Below are 16,086 nucleotides of genomic sequence, written 5' to 3' on the forward strand. Positions count from 1 at the left end.
CTTAGGTAAACAAAAAGAGCAGAGGTGCCTCAGGTGAACAGGGGCACCCCAAAGGGGAAGTGTTAGATCGAGTCACACGTGAGACAGGGAGTGAATCACGTAGTTTTAAAAAAAAAAAATCTTATTTTATCATTTTAAAAGAAACAAGTACGCACAGTAGAAAAAGAAATAAGAAAACAGAAAGTCACAAAGAGAACACAAGCAGTTTACTTGGTTCGGAGTCTTCGACGACTCCTACTCCAAAACCCCGATCCCGCGGATCTATTGATGGATAATCCACTAAAAGTCTCTTCCAGTACCTCTGGAAAAGGAAATCGAGTACAGAAAGGAGACCGGGGAAGTGTAACAGACTACACTTTCTGTTTGCATAATTTAAGTGCAATTAACAAATGTTACCAAACTATGTCTGAAGTCGGTTGATTCGCGCTCAGTGTTTGGTCGACTTTTCGACGACAGTAGGGTATAGTAGAGTCGTAGTAGGTTAGCAGTAAGAGCTTGGAGCAGTCGAAAAGTCGTTTGGATGCGTAGATGCTCGTATGAGTGTTGTATATGAAGCTTTGGGCAAGCATCCTTCTAAAGGGCTTGGAAGGTGCCTTCCATCGCCATTGAAGGCGCCTTCAACCCGAGAAGTCTGATCCTGTTCGTCCTGGCTCTTATTCGTGATGATGTCTAAAGTTCATCCTGTGGAAGACGCCTTCCATGAATAGTGCGAAGGCGTCTTCCATCAGCCTTGAAGGCACTTTTGGGTACTGTTCCTCCGAAGGATTTTTACTCTTTTGTCCTGTAAAAAGATGTTAGTCCAAAACTAAAACATTTATCCAGCAAAACAAAGTTAGCACAGTTATAATAATGAGTAGTAATTAGCTCTTGTCCTCCAAGGACTCGGAACTAGTCAGGGTCTCAAATTAGGGATTCGAAATGGACCTAACCTAGACTGACGCCTACTATCCCCTCAACCGGGACGCGACCTCACTTAGTCACTCTCCTCCAGTGACTTACCTTTACTTAGCAGTTTACTAGTTGTCTGATCTGTGAACCCAACTGGATTTCCTGCTAGACATCTGGTCGACCCGTCGACCTATCTGGACTTCTTGCTAGATATCTGGTCGGCCCGTTGACTTATTTGGACTTCTTACTAGATATTTGACCGACCCGTTGACCTATCTGGACTTCCCACCAGATATCTAGTCAGCCCGTTGACCTATCTGGTTAACTCTTGCACACTTGGTAAATTGGTTAGATCACAACAATACCTAACTTAACATACTTTGTCATTTATCAAAATCTTAGTTAGACTGTTAGTGTAAACTGTACCAACAATATTATCATTTTTGATGCAATGACAACTTGGGTTAAGTTAGGATAAAAATATGCAAAGCAGGCACAAGAAATGATTAAGAGAAACAAGAATTGAGACAATTTGTTTTGTTTTCTTGATTATTTTTAGGGTTAAGTTGTTTTTAATTTTTCTTTGTTTTCTAACTTAAACCCTAACCCTCCTCCTTTGAAATTAATCAAAAATCATAAGTAAATAACTACTAAGTAAAAAAATAATAAATATTTGGCAACAAAGAAATTTCAGGATTATCGGGAGAGTTTAAAGAATATTATAATATTAACTGTTCAAAATACTTTAGGTAGGAATTTGAACTTAGAAAATATTTTTAAGATGCTTTAAATATGAAAATTTTTAAGGAAAATTGGAAATAAATTTTGCAAGAATGAAACCTTTCCAAGGTGGTCAAAAACATCTTTCAAAGTTGGTTTAAAGTAGTTTTCAAAAATTAAAATATTTTTAAAACTAATTTTTCAGCATATATAATTTGAGAAAGTATCAGAATAAAAATGATTTTCAAAATAAATACTTAATGAAATATTTTACAAAACAACTTTAACATTAAACTTAAAAAAGCATACTTTTAAAAATTTAGAAATAGTTTATTTTCAAGAAGTTTCCAACTTAGAATCATTTTCTCCCCTGAACCTAATATTTAAAAGTAATCTAATCATCTAGAAAATATTCTTACATGTCTAACCAGTAGTTACTATTTGACTATTAGAAGATAGTAATTTTCACTGGGTTAGTCAAGTTAAGTATATTTGTCTAGTTAGTTTTTAACTAAGATGGATTACTTAACCTAATTACTGTTCTATTTGATATTTTACTCCCAGACTTATGTTGATGCACTGATATAAACATCTTAAGTCCAGACAAAGGACCTACGTATCTCATGTCGTTCAAGGTTTTGGAATATACAATCAAGAGAGTCCTAGTGTGTTTGTGAGATGCTCAAGTCCTAGGTCTATAGGAACATGTTTTCTAAGGATCTGATCTAGATTAAGGTTGCAATTAATTTCAAAAGCCTAAGGAAATGGAAATTTAAAAAAAAAGGTTTTTCCTTAGAGTTTTCAAATTATTTTAAAGAAAAAAATAGCAGCCCTATTCTATGAAACACATTCCTAGTTGATCAAGCAACAAAGGTAAAAAGTGGCAAATAACATATGTTCAAATATTTATAGAATCCAAAACATGCACTGTAAAGTAAATAAAGTTATATCTGATCATCAACTGAAGGTGGAGGCTGCTCAGGTGCTCGCACAGTTCGGAGGATCTGCTAAAAACTAGTGGTAATCTCCTCTCGGTAGTCATCTCTCCCCGAATGATGTTAAATCCATCTGAGACTGACTGTCGTAGCTGTGCGGAGGACTCCTCGAGTCGAAGTAGTTGGTCCTTGACAGATAGCGAGGTTGAGGGATGGGTCAAGGTCGAGGGCTGGGTCAAGGTCAAGGGCTAGGTCAGAGTTAGAGGATATCCGAAGAGCTCCTCGGCCGTGAATACTGGTAGCTCCTCGTTGGGAATGATGGGTGGTAACTCATCCTCGTCCTCGCCTAGTATATCTGGCTATGGTCCCACTCTTTAGGCTAGCCCCCCCTGAGCAGTGACGTCTATATGCACTAATGCAAACTGACGCCGACGAATCTCGTCATATGCGCTAAGGGGAGTGGTCATACCCTAAGTCACGTCTGCCCCTATGGATGAGAATATATATGTCAGAATGTGATAATATGGTATGTGAACCTGCAGCCTAGTGACGAGACTGGACGCACGAATGACATTGTGGAATATATGTAATGCAATGTCAATGTCCAGGCGCTGGCATAGTGCATACAGAAAAAATGAATGAGATGGTCGCATCATCGCAACATTGCGAGATGTGATGGGAAAAATGCAGGTAGTCAGGACTCGATATAGGATATAGTCCTGTACCCTAAGAGAGAGTGACCTGAAGCCAGTCACTGTAGGCAGTCTCTCCTCCTTAAAAAAAATACATATAGATAATATCTAATGTAATGTAGGAGTAGGGTTCGCCAAATGGCAGGTCCCTACTAGGGTAGCATAAAAATCAACATGCAGATCTCCTAAGTCCTAAGCTATCATATAATAAAGTAGGGGAAAAACTAAAGTCCTTTCCACCAACTATGGTAGAATAGGTCGAGTCATCTAACTTAACTAAATTGTTGTAAAACTAGGCACATACATCTAAATTTACTAAATGACTATAGTAAACTAGACTATCCAACTGATAGTAATCTATAATCTCTATAATAGGAGCACAGTACTGGGTGAAGAAAGTCCTACTTAGATATCTATATTTCAATGCAACATATGTGTATTCCAGAAAATCTAATCTAAGCTGCTTAGAGGGAAACCTAGTATCAGTAGATGGAGCACTATTAGGTTTATGGGTAACATGTCGATGTTTCCTAAAAACATATAAACACAAATTGACAAGAAATATACACACGTGACAAAATATTAACTAGATAGATTGAGTTAAGGTATACCTAGGAGGCATTTTTGAGGAAAGATTTGAGAAAAACCGCTGGATGACGCCTTGATCGTGGATGAATTCGCGAACAGAGCAATGCTCTGCTAACTGGAAAAAGCTTGGTCGAAGGCGTCTTCAATGTTGATGGAAAGTGGCTTCCATGCATGTGTTATGGAGGGCATCTTCAAACAACTAAAGGCGCCTTCCATTGATTAGGAGAGATTTTTCCCGCCCTTCCGAGGGCGCCTCTAATTGACATGGAGGCGCCTTCGGTAGGCGCCTGAGGTTTTTTTTAACTCAATTTAATTTTAAGTTGATTTTAATTTAATTTTTTTTATTTAACTTAGTTTAATTTATTTTAATTTGATTTAATTTAAATTTGATTTAATTTAAGTTTATTTAGTTTGATTTAATTTAAATTTGATTTGATTTGATTTGATTTGATTTAGATTTAAATTTAATTTGATTTAATTTAATTTAAATTTAATTTAATTTATTTTAAATTTAATTTAATTTAATTTAATTTAATTTAAATTTATTTAAATTTAAATTTTATTTAATTTGATTTAATTTAAATTTGATTTAATATTAATTTACGATCCTTAGTCATTTCACCTAATCTATGTTTTCAATCAAGGTATCCTATAATTATGTAAGATGAGTTTAGGTTGAATTTTATGGTTCAATTTAACATTGCGTTAGATTCAAGTTTAGCTTTGGGTTCAGCAAATAGACATTCTTCGGATAAACTTCTGGGCTATGGTGAGTCACCTGGACATCATTAGAGTAACCATGCCTTCGAAGTTTTTCAAATAGTTCTATCCACTGAACTTAATAACAAAACTCTGGTCTAACCAGCTAGGATTCGCAAGGGGTAAATTCAGTTAGTTCCACTAAGCCAAATGCAGTAGGTCAAAGTCATATCTTCCTAGACATGCATAGACGAGTTTTCCTAACCTACTATCATCCAAAACTTCACTAGTATCGTTGATCAAGTTAAACTTTTGTTCCTTTTTGACTAATCATAATTACCTAGTCGGGTAAACTATTATTTTGGAGGTGCTAGTTAATTTGGAGTCTCCTCTTGAATTATTTGGCTAATTTTAAAGTTTTGAGTTTGTGTCGATTAATTTTTTAGTGAACTTGATGGTAATTTAAGTTATTTGATTTGAATTTATTTTGTTTGTTTAAGTTTGACTTTATTTTACCTTTTAGATTTAGGTTTGATTTATTTAAATTTATTTTGAAATTTAGCTTTTTATTTTGGTTTGGTTTTGAATTAATTTTTAGGTTTATTTTTGAATTTTTAGTTAGATTTGGTTTTAGATGGCGGATTTCATTTTTAGGTATATAAAATTGATTGAGACCTACTTGCGTGGTTAGATACGCTTTTGGAACCCAAGCTTTAATTTGATTTTGGTTAACTAAAGATATAAAGGTTTTGTTGGTTGAGCTGGACTTATATCCGAGTCCAGACATGTTGTAGACAGCTCTTTGCAATCCAAGTATCATGCTAAGGTATTTGGATCTGGTTGTAAATTTCTCTAGTAATTCTTTAAGTTCGACTATTTCATTTTTCAATCTAAAATTGTCATCCTCAAGTTTTGCAACTTCAGTTGAAATTTCAGGTTAAATTGGCTTAACTGTTGAATTTGATTTTAATTGTTCATTAAGTATTTTATTTTCTTTTGTTAGTTCATTTATTTTATTTTCAGAGTTAGTTAGTTTCTTATTTAAACATGCAATAATTTTAAAAACCTTTTTGGTTAAACCAAAATGTACCTTATCGGAACCTTCGGAACCGAGTGCGGATTCATGGCTCGACGGGTGTTTGGACTCGTCTTCTGATTCGCTCTTCGATTCTGGTCCGTACGCCATCAGTGCGAGATAGTTGGTGTGCTTTGGTTCTTCGCCGTCCGATTCCTCTGCAGATGATTCGTCCCAAGTCACCTTGAGGGCTTTCTTCTTCTTCAGACTCGGGTAGTCATTTTTGTAGTGCCCCTTCTTGTTGAATCCAAAGCATGTCACATTCTTGTTGTTAGAGTTGGGGGTGGAGTTGATCTTCTACAGGTCCTTGTTAGTGAAGTTCTTCTTTCTCCTGGTGAACATTTTCTTACCAAGTTCACCGAGTATTCTTCATCATCTGAGTCTGGGTCAGACTCGACTTCAGGTTCCGACTTGGTTCTAGATTTTCCTTTCGACGTTCCTGCAATAAGAGCAATACCTTTCTCGATTTTGGCATTAGTCTGTTCGTGTAGCTTCAATTCACAAAAAAGTTCATCTAATTTTAACTTGGACAAATTCCTCGAAATCTTATAGGCATCCACGATAGATGTCCACAATGCATTTCGAGGAAATACGTTTAGAGCATACCTTATAAGATCTCGGTTCTTCATCTGGTGGTCGATTGTGTGAAGTCCGTTGAGGATATCTTTTATCCTCGCATGTAGTTGACTAGCAGTCTCGCTTTCCTATATTTTTATATTAAATAGTTTATTTAAATATAAATATCTTTTTATTACCTTTGCGTCATTTGTTCCCTCGTGTAGTTCTATGAGTTTGTCCCATAATTCTTTGGCATTTTCGTGTGGGCTGACACGATTCAATTGCAGTAAGTAAAGAGACTTCACGAGAACCAAAATTAAGAAGAAATGGATAAAGCATATATACTCCATGGATAAAGGATTGAATTGATAGAGAAAGCACTGTAAAAATCAATTAGCAAGCTATTTGGTTGATAGAGTTAAGAACTGCTTTGCTTACTTATCCCGTGATATAGGATAAAAGTTAGGAATTAAATTATGTAATAGAGTTGATCCATTAAGGTATTGAGCAGCGGTGTAGCATCAGATCCTAAAGATCGTAAGTTTTTTTTTCTTATATTATATTAGGACATTAGGGAGGAAAGTCTTTTTCAAAAATTCTAGATCTTTATCTAAAGATCATAAGTTTTTTTTTCTTATATTATATTAGGACATTAGGGAGGAAAGTCTTTTTCAAAAATTCTATATCAATATTATATAAATTCCATATAACTCCTTGGTCAACCCGCACTGGATTGTATTGAGGGCCTTGAAATCAATCTGAACCTTCTTCTTCATTTTCAGATTCCAATTTTTCAGGTCCATTGTGTTAGGACCCTTGACGGCTGGCTATAGGGGGGTGAATAACCCTGTAAAGAGAAACGAAAAACCTTTCCGAACTTTATAGCTTTAACAAAATTAACACTTGCATAAAGTAAATCTAAAAAACTAAAGCAAAGTGGAGGCATAAAAGAATTTACTTGGTTACAACTTAGGAGGTTGTTAATCTAAAGAAGATAAAAAGCGCACTAAATTGTTCTTCAGACGGAGAATCCTCTTTATAGTAGTTGAAGTACTAAAAATACGAAGCTAGATAAAAAACATTGTTTACAAGTGTTCTCTCATGTTCTATCTAGGCTTCTGGGACCAGGACTGTATTTATAATCCTAATCGGGGCGCCTGGAAGGGTTCCAAGCGCTTGGAGGGGATAAAACTTTATCCCCGTCACAACGGATCGCGTTTGACGTGATCTGGATAAGTTTCATGGTCCAGGCGCCCGGACCCGAGTTAACAGCTTGTTAACTTGTTTGGTCCGGGTTCTTGCTCCGGCTCCGCTCGCTTAGGTCTGGGTTTTCCGCTCCATCTTCACTTGGGTGATCTTGACCTTTCGAAAGAGGGCTCACTCGGACCTAACTTTCGGCCTTTGAGCAATCTTTCGCTCCGGCTTCTCGTCCCTCGCAAACACTGCACGCCTCCTTCTCGTCCGCCTGTGTACTCTTCCGCAGCACCTTGTCCTTGGGATGCACCGAGCCCGTCAACTCTCTCCCGTACCGTCCTTCTCGCTAGCTGCATCTTTCGCTCGACTTTCTATGCTCCTATGTTCTTGCGCACTTAGACACAGAGGTTAAAAATCAACAGGACATAACCTGACTTTGTTGATCACATCAAAACTACCTTGGGGTACTAACACATTGGACATTCGGCGTTGTCAGTTAGCGCCTTGTACCCTTTGGTAATGTTGAATCATTGGTCGAAGTCAATCTTTAAGTATACCTCCATCCGCTTCTTCCAGTATGAGAAATCATCCCCGTTGAAGAGTGGGGGATGAATAGTATTGTACCCTTCGTTTAGGGTCATTTGAGTACTGAAAAGACAAGACTAAAGAGAGTACCAAGACTTGGTCTTGGAGTAGCAGAATTTGAGAAATAAAATATCGAAGGGCTCAAGTGGTGTTGCACCAACTACGAGTTAAAACCGAACGAGCAAATATTGTCTGAATAGGTAAAGTTTTACCAATTAAAAAAAAAGTCTAAAAATGATTCCCCCGGTTTGATTGGTGGTTGTATCAATTCATAGCAAAACCTTGCTTTGATATCACTTGTTGGATCGAGTTACACGTGAGAGAGAGGGGGAGATGAATCACATGGTTTTTAAAAATCTTGTTTTATTGTTTTAATAGAAACAAGTACGTGTAGCGGAAAAAGAAATAAGAAAATGGAAAGTCACAAAGAGAACACAAGTGGTTTATTTGGTTCAGATCTTTTGACGACTCTTACTCTAATATCTTCCAGACCTATCGATGGGTAATATACTAAAAGTCTCTTTCGGTACCTCCGAAAGAGAAAATTGAGTATTGAAAGGAGATCAAAGAAGTGTAACAGACTATACTTTCCAGTTGCAGAATTTAAGTGCAATTACAAACATTACCAAACTATGTCTGAAGTCGGTCGATTCGCGCTTAGTGTTTTGGTCGACTTCTCAGTGACAATAGAGTGTAGCAGGGAAGCAGCAGGAACCTGGAGTAGTCGGAAAGCCGTTTGGATGCGTAGAAGCTTGTATGAGTGTTGTATATGAAGCTTTGGGCGAGCATCCTTATAAAGGGCTTGGAAGGCACCTTCCATCGCCATTGAAGGCGCCTTCCATCGCCATTGAAGGCGCTTTCCATCGCTATTGAAGGCACCTTCAACCCGAGAAGTCTGATCCTGATCGTCCCGGCTCGTATCCATGAAGACGTCCAAAGTTATCCTACGGAAGGGGCCTTCCATGAATAGTGCAAAGGTGCCTTCCATCAGCCTTGCAGGCGCCTTCGGGTACTGTTCATCTGAAGGTTTTTTGCTCTTTTGTCCTACAAAAAAATACTAGTCCAAAACTAAAACATCTATCCTGCAAAATATAGTTAACACAGTTATAATAATGAGTAGTAATTAGTTCCTATCCTCCCAAGACCCGGAACTAATTAAGGTCTCAGATTAGGTATCTGAAATGGACATAACCTGGACCGACATCTATTGTCCTCTCAACTGGGATGCGTCCTCACTTAGTCACTCTCCTCCAGTGACTTACCTTTACTTATCAGTTTGCTAATTATCTTATTTGCAGACCCAACTGGACTTTCTGCCAGACATCCGTTCGACCCGTTGACCTATCTGGACTTCTTGCCAAATATTCGATCGGTCTGTCGACCTATCTGGACTTCTTGCCAGATATCTGGTCGGCCCGTTGACCTATCTATACTTCCCACCAGATATCTGGTCAGCCCGTTGACCTATCTGATTAACTCCTGCACACTTGGTAAAGTGGTTAGATCACGACAATACCTAACTTTACTTACTTTGTTATTCATTAAAACCTTAGTTAGACCGTTAGTATAAACTGCACCAACAAGAAACACTAGAGGCGCCTCGAGTAAAAAGAGGCACTCCACACTGGATAAGTTGTGAGGATAGATGTCAACACATCGAAGAAGCTCAGGGACACTAGAGTCGCCTGGAAGAGGATAAACGCTGACATCGTTGGATCGGATTAGCATGCATGGAGGTGCCCCCAATGCCTTATAAAAGTAGCTTGCCGAAACAGTGCAAAATATAGATTAATACGAGCTTCAACTTGATTCCTCGATCAATTTTATTGTGCCATCACCTTGCAATTGTTTTGTTGTGACTTGATTGTGCCCAACTCACGCTCGAGCGAACTTCTACAGCAAAAACTACATCGACATCGAGCTCCAATCCTCAATTATGATTATTGTCGGTAAAATAGTTTTGTTATACCTAATGTGAGATTCGAACCCTCATTGTATGGGAATTATCCATGTCTTACCATCACACTGTATCTCAGGGAACCAACATCTTTTTTTGATGATTTATTATCAAAAGGACATTTCATTAATGTCAATACTTTTTTATTTATGAAATTATCCTTATTTTTAACACTATTATAATAGTTAAAGATTCACAACTGCTATAACATTAACATGATCAATATAAATAAATTGTTATAAATTATAGTTCATAGCTATATAGATATAGCTAAAATAAAGTAGCGTTACAATATGAGTATTCCATCTCTAGTCAATAATATTCAATATTATATTATAATAATACTTACATTTTGATCAATTAATAAAATTATGTTGTGCTAACTATAATGCATAAATTTTACAATATGGACTTTTCATTTTTTTTATCAATACTAGTTAATATTAGTTCAAATAAATTAATATTATGTTATAATAACTATAAATCATACTGTCTATTTCTGATTGATACTAGTGAAATATCGATAGTAATTTTGAAATTATAATGGTTACAACTATATAGTTATAACAGTTAGAGAGTTATTAAAATCGGGTAGTAATTATGATTTTATAATAATGTAAATATGATCATTTTAAAAAGTAAAGCTGTTGGCATAACTGTTCAGGCTTAATATACACCTACAACTTGCTAATAGGTGATCAGGACCGCCACTTGAAGAGATGGAGCGTGAGGGATTAAGTTGTTAGACAATTTTTGTCGTGGGAAAATTATAAATTGAAATTCAACTTTAATTTATCTATTATGAAGACTTAATATAAAAGGACGAGGAGTTACTTGGGATGATTGAACAATCTAAAAAACTGAGTTACCTTGTATAACGGCCGTCTTATATGGCCGAGTCACTGAGTTTGCCAAGTGCTCCGAGGGCAAGCCAAGTTTCAAGTCGAAAGAGTCGTCTGACTGTCGAATGTCGCCCGAGCCGGAATGAGTGGCTGTACCTAGTCAAGAAAGAGATGCAGAATACTCAAGAAGTAATCCCGAGTCCGAGTGAGTTTCTAAGTGCTCGGAAATAGAGACGTTGAGGCTTGCATTAAATATAATTTTTTTAAAAATAAATTTATCCCCTCCGACGACAATGATGATTCGAGATTACAATGGATGTCTATTTCTGATGATACAATGGAGAAACTATGATCGTAACTTAATACAGGTTATTTGTGGTGAATTGAGAAAGTACCCAATTCTTATTATGAAAATTTTGTCGAACGAAATGCACAATTGAGAGAAAGATTGGGAATGAAGGTGGCCACTAGTCAATGGTTTCAGTCAGCGATTACTGATTCTGCATTAATCCCCATTAGTTCATTCATTTGGATAAATTTTACCCTACCGATCCGACATTCAACGCACATAAATCATGCTTGCAGATAAGTTAATTAGTTCAATACAATCCGGACTCTAAATTTACACCTCCTATGAACTCACGCATGACCAACATCTATGTTTGTGACACAATATAAACTAAACATAATATCTTAAAACTTTTAGTCTCGTTTAAAATGAAATCTCCTTTCCTTTCTATTTTTTTTTCATTCACATTTTTAACCTTAGCAATCATTAAAGTATTTGTTGGAGCTTCCTCTAGTTGCTACAACACTCTACACTTTTGACTAGAGAATGACTATTTGTTATAATAAGGTAGGGATCAATTCCCGATAGATATGTGTTTTCAGAGAAAAAACTCCTTCCGCCTCTTAGCCATTTGACAATTAACTATAACATAATCACATGATTTACCTCCCTTAGTATAAATTAGAAAAAAACTCTGAGAAATATCTGACATGAGTGTAATTTCATTTTGCTACCACACGGAGAGCATGCAGTTTTGCTCTCGCCACAAAGTCGCTTCTTTCTGCCCACTTTTGGTGGATGAAAGTATAAGCCAATTAACTTTCAAGATCACCAAAGTCAGATCAGACAGCTTAATGGCTCAGGATGATCTGCACAAACTATGAAATATTCAAATATCTACAGCATAGCTATGGATTTCGAGGAACCATTAATTGATGTGTGCACTGATCCATACTTCAATTTGAAAAGGAGCCAACGAGGATGAGATGAGGTTTGGTAGTTAATGGCACCAGTAGCAAAGGTATTGAGTCAATGTGAGACCAGATCAGGAGATGAACACAAGCAGGAGATGATTATTTCCCCATTTATTATTTTCTTATCATATCTCTCCATGAGGTCGTAGGCCAAAAAATTTTTAAATTTTTTTTAAAAAAATTAAACTTTTCGATTTGAATGATAATTTAAGTAGCATATAATAAACTGCACTTAACAATATTGCACTTAAAAATTATAGAAAATATATTAATAATATTTTTATGATTTTTAAATGCATAAATCAAATATGTGATGATAGTAATTTGCTTACACCAAAAAAGAAATATAGGAAATAATTTTTCATATAATTACTAATAATTTATTTTTCCACCGATGTTAGATTCATTCCATCCTTAATTTATTATTTATAAAGAATAATAAAGAACATTTCGAAGAAGAAGAAAAGAGAAAAAATATTATCGAGCAAGGGAGGCAAAGGACGTATTCTAAGAGTAAGAATCATCGACAAGATGACGAGGGAAAAAAATACAGATGAGGGAGAAAAAAATACAAAGGATGAGGAAATGAGTCAATGAAAATATGAGATCATCAGTTAATTACAAAATGTGAAAGAAAAAAATGAAATTAGATGGTAACTTTAGATAGAATGGTAGGAGAATATAATAATTATAATTAATATGAAATTAATTAGAGTTATCTTTGGAATGGATAAATGAAGAGGATTGGAGTGGAAATCTAAGCGTCATGTATAAAATCGAAGGTCAGCTATTGTCAAAAAGTAAATTTTTGTTATTAAATCTATTTAATTTTTTTTTAAGAATAATGAACCCTAATTTTATTGAGGCCCCAGGCATAGGCCATAATGACATGTGCCTTAAGCCGGGTCCACTCTAGTATCGCCTCTATAGAAGAGGACCGTATTATAATCAAAATATATCAAATATAGCAATCCTCCACTATTCTATCAACAACAATATAATCTAAGACATCAAGGATCAATGTCAAATAATTACTCGCATGATGTGTTTATATACAATTTTTATGAAACAACTGGAGAAGGCTTACATTTCGATGGAGTGCACAAAACTAGAAGTACGATGAAAGCAACTTTCAAATCACAATTAACGTACCGGAATATTCCAAAAATGAAGGATGAACTTCAAAGACAACTTCAACTAATTAAGAGAAACATTAATCTTAAACTAGGCTGGAAGTTATCAATTGAAACACTGCTGTTCTAATTCTCTAAGAAACACGGAAGGTGAGGAACGTTGACTATGCCTCACTTCAGCATGGCGTTCATATGCCCATGGGAATTCAGATTGTGATTGGATCTATGATAAAAATAAAACTCTAGCTGACTCTAATAGGCGAATTAAACTGAACAGGCAAAATTAAAGCGCAATCTATCTATCATGGGGAAAAAAATTATTAGGAACAATGTGGCATTAAAAAGGGACAGCGATTCTTTTTACATAACCACGCATTACTATCAACACCAACCACCATTTAAAAGTGATATATACACCCCCTTTACAGCAGAGACAAGAATAAAAAAAGAAGGGACCAGCATTTTTTGTAGATTTTCTTCTAATCTTCTTTAGGCATCATGTTTCAATAAAACAAGTAATTGCAACCAAATTGGTGACCTTGGCAAACGAGCACATAAAAAGTCCAAAGAGATGATCATTAATGAAAGCATAGTTCCAGTTTCATGGTTGCCTCAAACCTGGCTGAGAGTGCTGTCAAGCAGGCAGGTAGTGTGCTGCCTTCAGATCAAGGATCTCAACGGCCTCTCATGCTATAACTTCGGCATTGACATTCTTTGAGTTAGAAGAAGATTGCAACCCAGAGACCTTAGTTGTAGATTCTTACTGGTTTATCAAAAGTATGACGATTCTGTAGGCAGTGAAGAAAAAAAAAACAAATAAATTAAATATTTTGGAAACTAAATGCAGAAATTTTTTTTTGAAACTTCTTGGTTTCAGCAACTTTCCTATAAACAAATGGTACATGCAACCATTGAAATGTATGCAATCATATATAAGAAATAAACTTGATCCTGGTGGGGAGAACATACCATGTTTGCCTATATATAACGGGTAAGATTCCAAAGTTCAATTAGGAGGATTAGGGACATTTAGATGCCTTTGGGGTATATTTAGGGTCGATCCATTCTGCTTAAAAGATGGTTTTAGTACAACTGAACACCATTCAAGTTTATTTGGTGTTAGATTGGCCAATTGAGAGTAGGGACAAGTGTGGATTGATTCAATTTTGGCCCTTCATTTCTTCCTCTTCTCCCCCAAAGCAGTAGTAATCAATTTCTTCTATCTCAATGTTAATAATCAACTCTTCTCCTCCAAGGCACAAGTTTTCTTGCTGCCCTTCTCTGACAACAGTGAGTTTGCATCTCTAAAAGCAGAAGCTGGTGTTCCCTAGTGTAAGGTAAAATTCTGTTGTGAAAGTTTTCATTTGTGGGTGGTTATAACATGCACGCTCGATGCTCTTGTCCTTCAGCAATGCCGAGCTAGCAAAAATGTTGTGGCAGAGGAGACTTTTTCACCTATCTTCATGATTTATTTGGTGTTATTTTAATTAATTGCAACATAGGAGGTAGGTTCTATTTTCTTTTCCACTGAATCAGAAAAACTCATAAGGGCAATCATTACTTGCACCTAAACTTAAAAGAAGTCCTGCTATTAGTTTATTTCTCTTTTCTTTTTTTTTGCATGTATATCTCATATTTTCTCTTGGATCGTATCTGTTTCATCATGCATATGCATCATGCTAGAGGATTTCATATGCAACTATTTGTGCAAAGTCATTTTTGATATACTTGCATGCGAATTAGGTATTACTGTTATCATCCTTACATGCAAACACTTATGTGGTAACTTAGGTTGATCATGCAGTTTTTTATATGCGCGCATAGACCATTACATCAGACTAGAACATTGATCTAGGACATCAACACATCGAATGACTTTCTTATGGATGCGGATGTTTATAATGGATGCTATATAGCTTTTGATTAAGGATGATTTCTGAACCGTTTTAGCAATTTATATTGGTCTATCACCTAAATCATATGATGGCCATGTTGGCAAGAGCCATGTACCTAATGTAGTATGTTTGAGCTAAGTTTGGTAGTTGTGCATATATTGGTAAGTTTTTGAAAGTTAAAATTATGAAAATATTCAGTTGGAATTTTTGTGTTTCGTCCCATGCTTATGGTTAGGTAGAGGATTAGGGGCATCCAACTGTAGCATCAAAAATTTGTGACAATTCGCCCCACGGGGTTATCCGAAGTAGTTGGGGCGTAGAAGTTTGTCCAATGAGAACGCGGGTTCGAATCGCGGCGGCAGCAAGGGCATAAATCCCTTATCCCCGTGTCCCTCAGTCCACTGCGCCCTTAATCCCTTCGGTTACCGTGATTAACCCCCCTCGTGATCGCCTTGGGCAAGGTCCACGGGGGCGCTGGGGGTGAGCGTTATCGCCTTTTTTTTTTGTCCAAAAATTTGTGACAATTCAAATATGAATTCAAAAAAAAAAACTTATTTCTCCTGAAAGTCTGAAAATTTTTAACTATGAAAATGGGTTTACAAAAATTAAATATAACTCACCTGATTTGCTGAATATGCCTTTTTTGAATAAGTGTCTGAGTGTTCTAGACCAAGGTACTGCTCCCAAGCTCCATAAACGTCTCTTCTCTATTGAAGAACAGAGTGCTTAACAAAAATGTCTCTTTTGACATACTTTACTCAATTTAATCAAAATATCTGCAAGTACAACAAACCTGAAAACACACTGAGATCAAATCTGAATCGTGCAAGTAATCTGGACGACCCGTAGACACAAATGCAAACTTCCACTATTTAAAGCTCGAAGTTAGATTTTATACTTAACATCAGTGAAATGTAAATTGAATTTTAGAGTAGTATTTAGAACCACATCAAAATCAAATATGTTAATTTAAATATATATACCTACACGTAGAGGCTGTTAGTAAATATGCTTGGATAGGACAAGCTTTTACACTGTAAACTAAAGTAGAAAACATTCAAT

The 16,086-nt window shown here is 36.1% G+C and overlaps 2 protein-coding genes across 11 annotated transcripts in view; one reads left to right on the forward strand and one right to left on the reverse strand.

The window, feature by feature from the left end:
• The window catches only part of LOC122024014 (transcription factor MYB3R-4-like), an 87,892-nt gene that overhangs the window by 29,591 nt on the left and 42,215 nt on the right, over positions 1 to 16,086 (forward strand). The window lies entirely within an intron of this gene.
• The window catches only part of LOC122024015 (ubiquitin C-terminal hydrolase 13-like), a 30,331-nt gene continuing 27,679 nt past the window's right edge, over positions 13,435 to 16,086 (reverse strand). For 3 of the 4 annotated variants that reach the window (XM_042582511.1, XM_042582510.1, XM_042582513.1), the window contains 3 exons: positions 15,818 to 15,892; positions 15,645 to 15,731; positions 13,435 to 13,917 (listed from right to left, as the gene is read on the reverse strand). In XM_042582511.1, coding sequence (XP_042438445.1) covers positions 13,876 to 13,917; positions 15,645 to 15,731; positions 15,818 to 15,892 — 204 coding nt within the window. In that variant the 3' untranslated portion in view covers positions 13,435 to 13,875. The other variant, XM_042582512.1, reaches the window with a different exon arrangement.

This window comes from Zingiber officinale, chromosome 9B (assembly GCF_018446385.1).
Source record: "Zingiber officinale cultivar Zhangliang chromosome 9B, Zo_v1.1, whole genome shotgun sequence".
Classification (NCBI taxonomy): Eukaryota; Viridiplantae; Streptophyta; class Magnoliopsida; order Zingiberales; family Zingiberaceae; genus Zingiber; species Zingiber officinale.